The sequence below is a fragment of the Dicentrarchus labrax genome, unplaced genomic scaffold (genome assembly GCF_905237075.1).
Source record: "Dicentrarchus labrax unplaced genomic scaffold, dlabrax2021, whole genome shotgun sequence".
NCBI lineage: Eukaryota > Metazoa > Chordata > Actinopteri > Moronidae > Dicentrarchus > Dicentrarchus labrax.
In genome coordinates this window covers 1,298,991-1,314,053 of record NW_026136704.1, presented here as the reverse complement: position 1 = coordinate 1,314,053, position 15,063 = coordinate 1,298,991, and the positions used below count along the sequence as shown (strand labels likewise).

The window sequence follows — 15,063 nt, the reverse complement described above, 5'->3', positions numbered from 1 at the left end:
AATGATTGAAGTTAACTGATGAAGATCGATAGCAGAAAAACAGTCTAAATATATATCTAAGTTTACATTGGCAGAAGTCCCTGAACTTGGAGAGCCACTGATAACTGTTGATGGCAGTTGGTGATTAATTTTTTCTCTAATAGTAATAATTCTATTATAGAAGAAGCTCATGAAGTCATTGCTACTTAAGTTTATGGGGATATGTGGCTCGATAGAGCTGTGACTCTCTGTCAGCCTGGCTACAGTGCTGAAGAGGAACCTAGGGTTATTCTTATTTTCTTCTATTAGTGCTGAGTAATAGGCTCCTCTGGCATTACGGAGGGCCTTTCTATAAGTTTTAAGATTATCTTGCCAAATTGAGCGATATTCTGATAATTTGGAAGAGCGCCATTTCCTTTCAGATTTCCTAGCTATTTTTAGATTTCATCATGTAATAATTATATAGTATGGATGTTCAGATTCCTGAGAAGTTTATAATGGAGTCCTTGTGGAGAGCCCAGTGGTCCATTAAGGGCTGGGGTTTCGTTCGTGCAGTGAAATCAAAACATGCTTGATGGATTTGAGACATAAATCTTATCTCAACTCAATAAATCCTAGAAAACATTTTACTGGCCATTTGTGAAGGTTTAAATTTGACTTTAAAGTAAGTGTTACAAAGCCGACTGTTGGATTGAGGAAGCATCTAATAGACCTGCCGATCCTCTAAAAGATACCGTGTTGCCTAAAGTCCACATAGGGAGGAGGTCAGGGTGGATGGATGGGTCAAACAAACACAGGAACCTACGAGATCTCTGTTTGAGTCCTGAGTGAAACCAAAAGTCTGTATCAACTTGTCAGGTACATAACTTACAGTCTTTTCCTAAATCTAACTTAACTGTGTCTTCATGAAAACATGACACTTCCACGGCCAAATGAGGCAAAATATACACTCTGACACCGTGGACCAGTGTGTATATTACACATTTCAGTCTGAAATCTGGTTGATTATCTCCTATAGCAGGAAAACTACCAAAATAATGCACATTATTATATAGTGTAAAGTTTACAGAGGGAGCGTTTAATAAGGAACTTGTTTAAATGTTTTCATGATAAAAATATCTTTGAACAGTGAACCTACTTCCTACTGTTCCTGTTAAAGAAAAACTCTTTCATTACAGTCAAGTTCTCAAACTAATAAAACATCAAAAGTTTGATTAGAAGAATGAAAACTTTTCCACAAACTGTTTATTCTCGGTTAATGTAACCCCACAGAGGCTGCTGGTGTTGTGGAAAGTTACATCACTGTAACAAGTCCCTCAGGTCAAAGGTCATTTCAGCCTGTCAACATGTTTGTCCCTGAGGAATCTTCACATTAGCCACAGTTTCCACTAATTCCCTCTGAAGCAAATTAGAGTCAGAGCTGTTAACCAGTGAGACCAATCAGCCGGAGTAGACCTCAGCACTGGTTTCACTGGTCCACTGAGGCCTGAGGACGATAATGACCTCCCCTCAGACCGCTCTGTGACAACACACCTTAGGATGGTCAGATACTGAATGATATAAACACCTAAAGAAAGTCTACACAAAAGTTTGATGAAGCATTTCTGAGGAGGATTTCTTTTTTTTATATATAAAAAAATATATTTATATATTCTTTCAGTCACTTTGTAAAAAACATCAGAATATCACAAAAAAGTGTTTCCTGTCTAAAGTTGTTATGACTATGTGGCCAAATATCTGCTGGAGGATAAGCTGTATAACTCTTCAATGTCTAATTCAGGGACATGGGAAGTCAGGTACCTATTACCTCTGACTCTCTGTAGGGTGCCCAGGTGGTCATAACGTTATGGCTGATCATTGTATAGACACTTCATGACCCATTTCTGTGTTAAAGGGCCACGCACCCTGCACAGATAATCTCACCCTGTCTTTCAAAGAAAATAAAAATTTGATTGAGTCCATTTGAGTCCAAGTTACAGAGGAGAGGACAGATACAGGGCAGAGATCAGTGCAATAGATACAGGGCAAAGGCAAATCCTGTAGATACGGGGAAGAAGTTAGTGTGGTAGATGCAGGTCAGAACAAGTGTGAACCTATCATGACGTCACCCATTGGTTTGTGGAGAACCGTTCTGAAGCCGTGCTATGCTCATTAGCTGCTCTTGGTTTGGAAACAATGGCGTATCTCCTGCTCACACAGGATCTGGTATTCCAGATAAACAGTAAAATTAGTTTGTGAACAGATTTGAGGAGAGAAATAGTCAACAACAGAATCTGGATCCATATCTGATCAGCACTGTTTGACAGTTTGATCTGAGTTTGGTTGAGCTGGACGGACTAACTGAGAATGAGCTGTCAATCACAAGATAGCCCTGCCCTAAAGCATACCCTGCTTTATGGTCTGTTTTACTCTAAATGGGACCATCAGTTACTAAATGAACATCATGCTGTATGGAAGAAGACTGAAACTAGAGACTGAGACCAGAAACTCATCAGGAAACTGTTTACTGAGCTCATTCTCCATTACAGTGAATGGGATTGCTGTGTTATTGCAGCTAGTGGAGCTTTGGCCTTTACATGGTATGCAGATGAGTTGAACCTGTAGTTAATATTTTTAGTTATATTGTTAAGAGCCATTAATGGATAATATTCCACAAAATCCTGGATTGTCTCAAATGATCTATTGCCGTACTGTTGTTGTTCCTAATTTTTATGGAACTTTATTTCAATACACATATTTCCACATCATTCAATGAAAGTAAAACACAGATAAAGGATTTACTAATCTTTTATTTATACCGTGTCCCTGTGACCAGTCGACATTTTATAAAAGCAGAGATTTTTACATGTATTTCGTATTTTGGACATTTGCATTCCATACATGATAGGATTCAGAAGTGGTTGAAGTATCACAAAGTACAGTGAGAGAATGATTCGTAGCACACTGGGTACACTGCTCATATCAAATCTACTCTGAACTATTTCAAACACACAGCCAAAAGAAAAGTTTATGAGAGACACAAGGTGAGGTGTGCAGGTACTGACAGCTTTCTGTCTGGTCTGTCTGGAACCAGAAAAACAGATTTTGAGAATTTTCATGTAAGAGAAAAGGATTGGGAGCAGAGGGACAAAAATGGAGACAACAGTGGCAAAAAGTCCATAAATGTTGTTCACTTTGGTGTCAGAACATGCCAACTTAACAACAAGGTAGTTACGGCAGTACAAACTGTTTATGACGTTTCCACAAAGTGTCAAACGGATGTTTAAAGATAAAGTAATCAGAAATTTTATAAAAGAGTACAACCATACCAAAATAATTAAGATAAACACCTTGTTAAATGTCATACGTGTGTTATATTGTAGAGGATAACAGATAGCGAGATATCTGTCATAAGACATGACGGCTAAATTACAAAACTCTACATTTACATAAGTATACAAACAGAAAATCTGCAGGAAACAAAATGAAGCAGGAACAGTGTGAATGTCAGAGAGAATCTGAATCAGAAGGAATGGAAACAACCCTGTACTACCATACAGTTCATTTACAAACAGGCTGCACAGAAATATGTACATAGGTTCATGTAAGCTTCTGTTCATACAGATAATCACAATGAGAGATGTATTAGCAAACATTATTACAAAGAACAACATTGCTGTTATCATAAAATATAAATATTTCAAACTTCCAACAATCATATAAGCTTCAAGAATGAAATAAGACAACGTTGATAAAGTTGAATTTACCATAACTTTAACCAGAACTCTAACTTTAAATGACAAAACAACTACAAACAATGACAAAGTTTTCTTCTGATTATTCACCCCCAAAATAAATCAACTGCTTTGTGCAAAAACATCATTTTACACCTTACTAACACTGCTTCAGTGGAAATAATCAGTCAAAAAACAATATAAAAATATTCTAAACTCACCATCTCACAGCCTTCACTGAACATTTAAGGACCCTAAATATGTAAATGACATGTTGATGTTACACAGCTCAGCATAAGTTTACTGCTTAACTGCAGACTGCTGCAGTCACTGCTGACATCAGCAGCTTTTATACCTTTTCAGAACAGATGAATCCAACAGTCTCAGCTCATTATCAAGGCCCAGTACGTCACTTACAGTGCCAAATTCCTGAAGCTGCTTTATGAGCTGAGACATTCCTTCGCCTGTTAACCTACACATCAGTTCAGTTATATGAAGGCTGCAGGCCCTTTAAGCTGGATAGAAACCTATCATGTAACTCACAGTACAGCAGTGCATTTAGCTTGTGGCTTTTCAGTTCTCTCTCTGAGCATATGAGCAGACTTTGAATTGCCAAACGCAGACTTTACTGCTCTTCATCACCTGACTTCAACAGCACATCAACACATTGCATTAAACAGACACATCCAGAAATGACGCTCTAGGTGCAGCATCATAGTTTGTAGAGTCACTGACCTGCTGCTAGAGTAAATGAGTTGGAAGTGAGAACAGATTATAAAATTAAATTGAAAGAGTTGAAATGATTCAAAATTCTATTTTCATCATGTATGATTATTACATTATAATTAAAACCATTCATTATCATAATCAACTACACTATACCACATATCGAGATACATTTTATTGCTTATAGGAAGTTTTCTTCCAAAAATGCAGTTTGCTAGTTTACAAAGTAGACTGTAGACCAGTAGAGTGATTGTGACGGGTGGTCGTATGTGGGTTTTAGCAGGCAGCTGCTGTCCCCTCTTCCTGGTACTGCCAGTACTGAATCTTTTAGAGGTATGAGGTACCAGACCATACCGGCCTACTTTCAACACTGACTCAATGAAAACAGCAGCACACATTTGCACAGTAAAATTTTCTTAGTAAATCTGACCCTAACAGTCCACAGCAGTTCTGTGAGTCCGTCCACACTTTATTCAGCTAAATGTTAATATGTTCACTATGACAATGTTCAATTCAATTCAATTCAATTTTATTTGTATAGCACCAATTCATAACAGAAGTTATCTCAGGACACTTTTCAAATAGAGCAGGTCTAGACCGAACTCTTTATAACATTATTTACAGAGACCCAACAGTACCACCATGAGCAAGACCTTGGAGACAAGGGCAAGGAAACACTGCCTGTTAAAAGGCAGAAACCTAGGACAGATCCTCCGGCTCTAGGTGGGTGGTCGTCTGTCTCGACCAGCTGGGGTGAGAGAGAGAGAGAGAGAGAGAGAGAGAGAGACAGACAGACAGACAGACAGACAGGTGCACAGCAACAACAGTAGCAACAACTACACTAATAGTAGTGACTGATGATGATGAACATGAAGAAGATGATGACGACGACAACAACGATGGGGGACAATGAGCAGTGACAATAGTAATAATAGTAACTGTAGAAAGAGGAGAGAAATTTCATTTTGGCAGAAAAAGAATGTTTGACATGGGTTAACAGAGCACAAACTGTCTTTGACTCTCTGTCTTAGTCCACCCTCTTGCTTAGGGGAACTGGGGTTGTTGCCTTAAGTTGCCTTAGTGGGCTCCAGCAGAGTAAAGTCTAACTTCCACATACATATTAATTCATACAAAGCTTTATCCTAAATTCCCAATGTGTGCAAAGCTAAGCTAGCTAGGGTAACTGACCAAAACAGAAGCATCTTTATTGTCTCTCTTCAGAATCAGAATTAGGTTTTTTGCCAAGTAAGTTTTTACACGTACAAGGAATTTGTCTTGGTGCATTGGTGCATAAAATATGAAAATCACACAAAAATAAAGTACTTTTTAAAATATAAATAAATAAAGATAAGAATAGAAAGATCCAAAGGGTTAGAGTACGAGTAGCCATTCTTTTTCATATCAATCTTCTATTTAAATTGAAGTATTTGACATTCTTGACATCACTCAGTAACAACCAGCAGGTCCTTGGGTAACGAGGTCACACTGCTGCTGTGGGCGTCCCCTGTTATAGAAGTTTAAAAGAAGTGGAAGCAGAGTTTCAGCTCAGTTAGAGGACTTGGCAGTTTGACTGCAGTAGAACAGGCCAATATTGTGTCATGAAATTGTCATTTCGTAGCCAACCTTTATGTGGACTGTATTTAGTGAATGGTAAGTTTAGAGAATCTGTGACTGTTTTCCTATACAATATATATTTACAGTAAGTAGATCTTATATTTTAAGCTAATTAAACTTTAAACTTCAAAATCTATAATAAAATGTAACAATTCTCAAAGTTAGTTTATTGTGTGAATGGAATAAGAATCTTGTTTTGTAGTTGATGTTTTTGTTTGCACAGGTTGAAAAAGCAAAGTTTAACTTATCTAAAACTGTTTCACAATGTAATTTCTTTTCATCAATTTGTGCACTGAACAGCGCTATGTTTACTTTACAAGCCAAAACGAGGATCATGATAAACTCTACACAGGTTTCATATTTCACACTAAGTGCCTACTTTGATACTGGGGGATTTAAATATTTGTATTTTATGATTATTCTGTCCTTATATATTTTAATAATTTGTGCCAATCTTTTGCTCATTGTGATTATCTGTATGAACAGAAGCTTACATGAACCTATGTACATATTTCTGTGCAGCCTGTTTGTAAATGAACTGTATGGTAGTACAGGGTTGTTTCCAATGCTTCTGGTTCAGATTCTCTCTGACATTCACACTGTTTCTGTTCCCTTTTGTTTCCTGCAGATTTTCTGTGTGTACTCTTATGTGTGTGTAGAATTTTCCAACTTGGCTGTCATGTCTTATGACAGATATCTTGCTATCTGTTATCCTCTACAATATAACACACAAATGACATATAACAAGGTTCTCTTGCTCATTGCTCTATCATGGTTATACTCTTTTTTTACCATTTTTATTTTGATATCATTGATTGCTCCTTTACAGCTGTGTGGGAACATCATTAACAAAGTTTACTGTTTAAACTACTCCATTGTGAAACTGGCCTGCTCTGAAACCAGAGTAAATAACATTTATGGACTTATTATAACCTTTCTCACGGTGTTTGGTCCTCTAATTTTAATTCTTTACACGTACATGAAGATCCTTCAAGTTTGTTTTTCTGGTTCCAAACAGACCAGACAAAAAGCTTTCAGTACCTGCACACCTCATGTTGCTTCTTTGCTCAACTTCTCATTTGGTGTTTGTTTTGAAATATTACAGAGCAGATTTGATATGAAAAGTGTGTACAGTATGTTGCAAATTGTTTTATCCTTATACTTTCTGACATGCCAGCCACTCTTTAACCCTCTGATGTATGGACTGAATATGTCCAAAATCTGCATCATATGTAAACGTTTGTTGTTAAATTTTGTTATAAAGTGTGGTAGTCAATCCTAAAATATGGAGCCTAATCCCAGATCAAATGCACATTTATAGGCCTTGAATATTGTCTTCAGTGTTTGTGGTGTTATGTTAGATATGTTATCTTTCTTCCTTGTCCTAATTTATGTGATGTTGCAAATGGAGCTGCTGTAATAGAAGAGATTTTAAGCTTTAATTTCATCATCATCATCATCATCATCATGTTGACTGAAAGGAAAAACAATGGATGCCTGTGACTCCACTAGTGTTGAAACTGAATGATGTCTGCTGTTAACTTTATGTATGAAAAGGTAAATAAATTAAATATTAAAATCTGTGGATTGTAATGAGGCCTGGTTCTGATTCCTTCTGAAGACACTAACTTCTCAAACTCCAAAGCAATCTACAGTGATACGGGAGAATTAAAACTTTGCCACAAACTGTTTATTCTCATTTAATGTAAACCCCACAGAGGCTGCTGGTGCTGGTAAGGTTAGATCACTTTACAAAGTTTTAGGTCAAAGGTAATTTCAGCCTGTTGACATGTTTGTCCCTGAGGCATCTTCACATTGCTAATTCCCTCTAATTACAGTCAGAGCTGTTAACCAGTGAGACCAATCAGCCCGAGCAGACCTCAGCACTGGTTTCACTGGTCCACTGAGGGCTGAGGATGACCTCCCCTCCCCACTTTGTGACAACACTTCAGCATGGACAGATACAGAAGTTTGTTTAGTGTTTGCTCATAGTCCTTCTACAATGTCCAGCTGTTTCCTTTTTAAAGAATGATGGCATAAAGATCAAACTAAGCTCATGTCAATCCAGACTCTGTTTGTGAAGCCTTTCTGGAGTTTTAAGTTGTCTAATAGAACAGATTCTTGACCATTATTGTAACTATCTCAGTCCACAATAACTCCCAGACAATTGTCAATATACAAAACTGAGTCTCAAGTGTGAGTGAGAGGCTGTGTGCATGAGTCACTGTGGCGTCTTCATTGATTCTTTGTTTTCTGAAGCTTAGAAGTTACTAGAATAAAACAAATATTTAGGAAAAGGCATGAGCTGAAAATCTTCTGGTTTTCATTTACAGTTTTTCTCGATTGTTTACACACATTTTCTGAAAGCATGCCTCGTACTCTACACACAAACACACACACACAGTGGGCAAAACCCCTCAATTCTCCTGCAATATGATACTTTACATTCAAACAATGTTATTTCTTCTCAAAATGGTGTTTTGTTTTCAAATGACACACAAACCATCATATGAATAGACATTTATAAGAACCAGTTGAACACTGATGTGCTCAATGTAAAACACTATGATGAATGGAAAACACTTCTTCTCCATTCATCATAATGACTTAGGCCTTTTTTTTGTTCAGTGTTACACTAACTACAGACAGTACATACATAAGTGTGTTGGAACATTTTTGACAATATTGTTTTTATACTCAGAACCCACAAATACACGGTAATAAATATATTTTATTGTTCCCACAAAAACGACCAACCAACACAAAGTTGCACATACAGTGGTCTACATACAAAACAGAAACATTTACATTTTTTACAGTAAAAAAACAAAACAAAAAACTATGCTGCATCCTCTCTTCTGTTTGGGTCTGGCCACAGCACCTCATCCATATCACAAGCAATGTTTTCCCTGGCCAAGCAGCGGGGGAAATATGGCCTAGCATGACGAATCCAGCCATGAAAAGCATCAACTGCTATATCTAACCCTAACCTGTTGCCCTTTTATGCTACAGTTTTTTTCAATTGTTTACACGCAATTTTAATCACAATTATCCAAACACCACACTCAATTTGCATAATTCCTAGATTGTTTGCAAAATGACACACCAGTCAAAACATACACATATTTGTGAAAATGCTATTAGTTTTCATTTAACCAACACAGTCCTCAATGATCAGACACTATTGCAGCCAGTTTCACACTGCTGTGATAAATAAAAAACACATTTGTAAAAAAACTAATTTTAGGAAATAGCATGTGCTAGATTTTTGGCCAGATGTTGTTATGTAAGGGATAATTTAGATGTAAAAAAAAAAAAAATAGTGACAAACCCACACCATTCTTCATGATTAGTTTGAGCTATAGGGAGAATGTACACAAATAGGCCTACTATAAACTTACCAAGCACTGCACAACACTGATGCTGCAGACTGAATATTTCAAGTATTTATTTCAATACTTACAGTATTTCTTACCATAATCAGTTACAGTAATCAACCAACAATGAAATCAATGAAAGAAATATACATGTCGAAGTATCCTTGAGCAAGATACTGAACCCCGAATTGCTCCCGATGCCGTGCATCGGTGTGTGAGTGTGTATGAATGTTAGTTTCTGTTCGATGGACTTTGCCATCACTGAGTGAATGTGTGTGAAAGGGTGAATGTGGCACGTAGTGTAAAAGCACTTTGAGTGGTCGGAAGACTAGAAAGATGCTATACAAGTACAGGTCCATTTACCATTTACCAAATAAAATCTGTAGACAAATAAAAATTACTGCATAAAGTACATACACTTTGACTCTGAAGAAACTAATGTAAAAGCAACATGAATACTGTAACTATTCATCATCTCTCCGTCTGGCTGGATCAGGCCTTAAGATTTCCTCCACATCACAGGCTATGTCTTCATTGGCAAGGCACCGTTGGAAGAATCGCCTCGTGTGACGAATCCACCCCTGCACAGAAGCTGCTTCGATATGATCACAGGCCTGCTCCATGGCCTGAATGAGGGGCAAACGGTTATAGGGCCGCAGGTCGTATACCTTCCACCGCCATGCTGAAAAATTGGATTCAGGAAGGGGGAGTATGGGGGAAGGTATAAGACTTCAAATTCAGGGTGCTCATGGAACCAATTCTATCAAGTATTAGATTTGCATTATAGGGTCCCAGATTTGCATGGTGGTGGAGGACCCCATTTTGTGTAATAGCAGCGCAAAGGGTGATGTTACCCTCCGGCTGCCCTGGCACATTGGTGATTGCCCTGTGTCCAATTACATTTCTCCCTCTTCTTGTTTTCGCAAGGTTAAATCCAGCCTCATCCACATATATAAATTCATGTTGAATTTCTTCAGCATCCATTTGCAAGACTCTCTCAAACACAGTAAAAGACAATAGGATGCTATTCAATATCTATTGCACAGTATCTTTTGTGCCAGAACATTATGAGCAGTGCACAATACCACACCATAGTAAGATGAATATATACCTCCACATACTCATTGCGCAGATGTTTCACTCTCTGAATTTCTGTCAAATGGTACCCGATACAGTTGCTCCATGTATATTTGATTTTTCTTGAGGATTCGACCTAATGTTGACAGAGACACTCGTTGAATGTTATTGAAAATATGGTCATCATTGATGATATTGGCTTGGATTTCTCACAGCCTGATACAATTATTGGTCAAAACCATGTTCACAATGGCGGCCTCTTGCGCACGAGTGAACATAGGGCCCCTTCCACCTTGGTGTCCTCGACCCTCAATCCTATGTAAAAAAAATATATAAAAAAATACACATGCAGCCTACTGTCAAATGTCACAGTAAACACTATTGATGATAAGTACAGCAAGCTTCAGTTTCAATGTACTGTGTGGTTAGCTTACCTGTTTTCTCAATGAAATGTCCGAATTACTGACGCAACAGTATTTCTGCTGAGATTTGGTTGAACTCTGTCCAGCTTCCATCAGTGTCAGTCCATGGTTGATAACATGGTCAATAAGTGTTGCACAGATTTCTTGAGTCAAATTTGGTCCTCGTCTTATTTGTTCAGGTTTTATCAACTCTTCAAGTCCTTCTTCTCCTCTTCCTCTACCTAGGCCTCTTCCTCTACCTCCTTCTTCTCCTCTTCCTCTACCTAGGCCTCTTCCTCTACCTCCTTCTTCTCCTCTTCCTCTACCTGGGCCTCCTACTCTACCTCCTTCTCCTCTTCCTCTACCTCCTTCATCTCCTCTTTGAGCTCCCCCTCTCATTCTCACTCTTCTTCTTCTTCTAGCTCCTTCCATTTTTGTTGAAGACAGGTGAACTCACCTGCTGCCTTTTAAAGCACCCCTGAGTGCTGCGTTTTCAAATTAGCACATGTGTGCTTCCACACCTGGTGGATGTGATTATCCAATTTGTTCATTAGTGTGGTCATTGGCAATCTGGGGCTTTGTAATGACAAGGAAGTAACCTCACAATCCTTATCTGTGTCTAAGGTGTGAAAATGTGTGTAGAGTTTCACAAATCACTGTGTGTAATGTTTTGCAAAAAGGGTGAAGCAGACATTGTGTGTAATGTTGTGCAAATCTGTGGAGGTGTTTTGCTACTTGGAGTAGAATTTCGCAAATTATGTGGACATTTTTATTTTAGTAATTGTAAAAAACTGTAAAGCTCCGATTGCTAATTGTAAAACTGTGTGACAGGTGTTTGCCCATGTGATGAGTCAGTGTGCATAGTAGGGCAATTAACTTTAGAATTTTGAATGACAGTGTACCTTGTGAAAACAAGATATTTTCTTCATGAAAATTGTGCCAAATGCAGAGAATTGTGTGTAGTGTTTTGAAAAAAATGTGTTTTGAGTATGTGGTCATTGTGTCTCAAGTACTATACAAGTAATTGTGTGTTAACAATTGAGAAAAACTGTAACAGAATTATTTGCATCTAGAGTTCATAAAACCTCAACAACCCACCTGCAAAGCTTCTGCTTAGACAGGGCCTGCCCTTTGCTAGGGCCTCCATAGCAGATAAACAGGCTATCAGAGTTGTGAAATCCATCAGTTGCCTGTAGATAATGCTCCAAGGCCCTAACTTATTTTCCTCATCTTGTAGGCATAGAGGGTCATAAGCTGACCTGTTAAAAGTCTTGTCCCAACACAACTGTTGTTTCCATCAGTGAGAAACAAAAGGGGGCAGTGGGTTGAGGACTCTGACGCAAACAGATCCACTTCTGCAGTGCCGTATCTGTATGAGGGGATATCTGTTCGTCCATGACCGCAATGCGAGGAGGAATTGGTTGGATAGCCTGACTCTCTTGGCTCTGTGCAACATTGCACATAGGTGGAGGCCATTGGTCCAAACCTGCAAAGGCCCAGCAGCATAACTGAGATCAATGATGTCAACATACCCAACAGCCTGAGAGAAATGCTGTACTTGTTCTTCTCGAAAGAGAGAAGCTGGAGTATGGCATCTACTCCCTGCAGCATTGGGGAGGTCAGCATCTGAAGGGAGTCCAGGGTTAATCCAATAAACTCAATGCCTTTTTTGGGTATGAGACAACTTTTGGAATAACAGACAATAAGGCCCCCAGCTCCTCAGTTTGTAATTGGAAGGGGAGTGCAGAAAAACCCTCTCTGGAAGTAAGGGTGGAACTTTACTACAGGAATCCCTCATAGACAGGAAATCCTTGTCCCATTCTGGTGGGTAGGAGGCCTAGCCTGTGGACTATCCATCCTGGTTGCAGCCTTCCTGCCTGATTGAAGGTTAAGGATCAAATCCTTAATTTCAGTAAACTCTAGAACAAGTCCTTCCACCCCAGCTAGTTGGGGTACCTTAGGTGGATAACACAGAAGCATGAGGGGCATTCATTACAGCCATCAGTGGCTTAACTTACTTGAGAATGGAAACACTCTTGATACAACAAACTGATACAAGGCCATGATAATAAGCTGAGACTGTTGGATTCATCTGTTCTGAAAAGGTATAAAAGCTGCAGATGTTGCAGCCCACAGTCAGAAGTGACTGCAGCAGTCTGCAGTTTAGCAGTAAACTAATGTTGAGCTGTATAACATCAACATGTCATTTTCATATTTAACTTAAATGTTCAGTGAGATGGTGAGTTTTGAATACTTTTTTAAATATTCCTGTTGATAATTTTAATAATGGATTTTGCAGTGAATCATCAGAAGAAAACTCTGTCATCATTTGCATACTGTAGTTGTTTTGTCATTTAAAGTTAGAGTTCTGGTTAAAGTTATGGTAAATTCAACTCTATCAACGTTGTCTTATTTCATTCTTGAAGCTTATATGATTGTTGGAAGTTTGAAATACTTATATTTTATGATAACTGCAATGTTGTTCTTTGTAATAATGTTTGCTAATACATCTCTCATTGTGATTATCTGTATGAACAGAAGCTTACATGAACCTATGTACATATTTCTGTGCAGCCTGTTTGTAAATGAACTGTATGGTAGTACAGGGTTGTTTCCATTCCTTCTGATTCAGATTCTCTCTGACATTCACACTGTTCCTGCTTCATTTTGTTACCTTCAGATTTTCTGTTTTTATACATATGCTAATGTAGAGTTTTGTAATTTAGCTGTAATGTCTTATGACAGATATCTCGCTATCTGTTATCCTCTACAATATAACACACGTATGACATTTAACAAGGTGTTTATCTTAATTATTTTGGTATGGTTGTACTCTTTTATAAAATTTCTGATTACTTTATCTCTAAACATCCGTTTGCCACTTTGTGGAAACATCATAAACAGTTTGTATTGTCATAACTACCTCATTGTTAAGTTAGCATGTTCTGACACCAAAGTGAACAACATTTATGGACTTTTTGCCACTGTTGTCTCCATTTTAGTCCCTCTGCTCCCAATCCTTTTCTCTTACATGAAAATTCTCAAAATCTGTTTTTCTGGTTCCAGACAGACCAGACAGAAAGCTGTCAGTACCTGCACACCTCACCTTGTGTCTCTCATAAACTTTTCTTTTGGGTGTTTTTTTGAAATAGTTCAGACTAGATTTAATAAGGACAGTATTCCCAAGATTGTACGAATAATTTTGTCGTTATATTTTTCAGTACTGCAACCACTTCTGAATCCTATCATGTATGGAATGCAAATGTCCAAAATACGAAATACATGTAAAAATCTCTGCTGTTTTAAAATGTTTACTGGTCACAGAGATTCAATGTAAAGGGTCAGTCACTTGTTTATTTGTAAGATCTCGCCCTCAATTAAAAAGGTTATTTTAAAAAAGTACAGTACAGAAAAGTTCTGTTTACTGTCACTGAGTGATGTGGAAATATGTTGCCTGAAATTGGGTTCCAGCAAATGTCTATCTGACAGTGCTGTAGCTAAATTTAAGGAGAAGATTGCATCAGTGTTTAATTCAATGCCATGTCTGAATATAACAGAGTCATATAACAACTTTAGTCCCTCCGAAATTGATAATCTTGTCGATAGTGCTACAGGCTCACTACGAAGAACATTAGATTCTATCGCTCCTATAAAAAGGAAATTATTAAAACATAGGAGACTAGCACCTTGGTACAACCACCAAACCCGCCAGTTAAAACAAAAAGCTAGGAAATCTGAAAGGAAATGGCGCTCTTCCAAATTATAAGAATATCGCTCAATTTGGCAAGATAATCTTAAAACCTATAGAAAGGCCCCCCGTAATGCTAGAGGAGCCTATTATTCAGCACTAAGGGAAGAAAAAAAGAATAACCCTAGGTTCCTCTTCAGCACTGTAGCCAGGCTGACAGAGAGTCACAACTCTATTGAGCCACATATCCCCATAAACTTAAGTAGCAATGACTTCATGAGCTTCTTCTATAATAAAATTATTACTATTAGAGAGAAAATTAATCACCAACTGCCATCAACAGTTATCAGTGGCTCTCCAAGTTCAGGGACTTTTACTTACGTAAACTTAGATATATATTTAAACTGTTTTTCTGCTATCGATCTTCATCAGTTAACTTCAATAATTTCTACATCGAAGCCATCAACCTGTCTGTTAGACCCGATCCC

General features: G+C 38.0%; 3 protein-coding genes across 3 annotated transcripts; 2 read left to right on the top strand and 1 right to left on the bottom strand.

Moving 5' to 3' along the window:
- Nucleotides 1–2,750: 2,750 nt before the first annotated feature.
- LOC127362810 (olfactory receptor 2A14-like) lies at nucleotides 2,751–4,010 on the bottom strand. The gene has a single exon (XM_051399056.1). The coding sequence runs from the start codon at nucleotides 3,726–3,728 to the stop codon at nucleotides 2,772–2,774; it is 957 nt and encodes a 318-aa protein (XP_051255016.1). The 5' UTR covers nucleotides 3,729–4,010; the 3' UTR covers nucleotides 2,751–2,771.
- A 1,128-nt stretch (nucleotides 4,011–5,138) lies between these two features.
- Nucleotides 5,139–7,625, top strand: LOC127362803 (olfactory receptor 11A1-like). The gene has a single exon (XM_051399045.1). The coding sequence runs from the start codon at nucleotides 6,238–6,240 to the stop codon at nucleotides 7,312–7,314; it is 1,077 nt and encodes a 358-aa protein (XP_051255005.1). The 5' UTR covers nucleotides 5,139–6,237; the 3' UTR covers nucleotides 7,315–7,625.
- Nucleotides 7,626–12,675: 5,050 nt separating this feature from the next.
- Nucleotides 12,676–14,572, top strand: LOC127362809 (olfactory receptor 2A14-like). Its single transcript, XM_051399055.1, has one exon. It carries the CDS (start codon nucleotides 13,268–13,270, stop codon nucleotides 14,222–14,224), a length of 957 nt encoding a protein of 318 aa, XP_051255015.1. The 5' UTR covers nucleotides 12,676–13,267; the 3' UTR covers nucleotides 14,225–14,572.
- The last annotated feature ends 491 nt before the right edge of the window (nucleotides 14,573–15,063 follow it).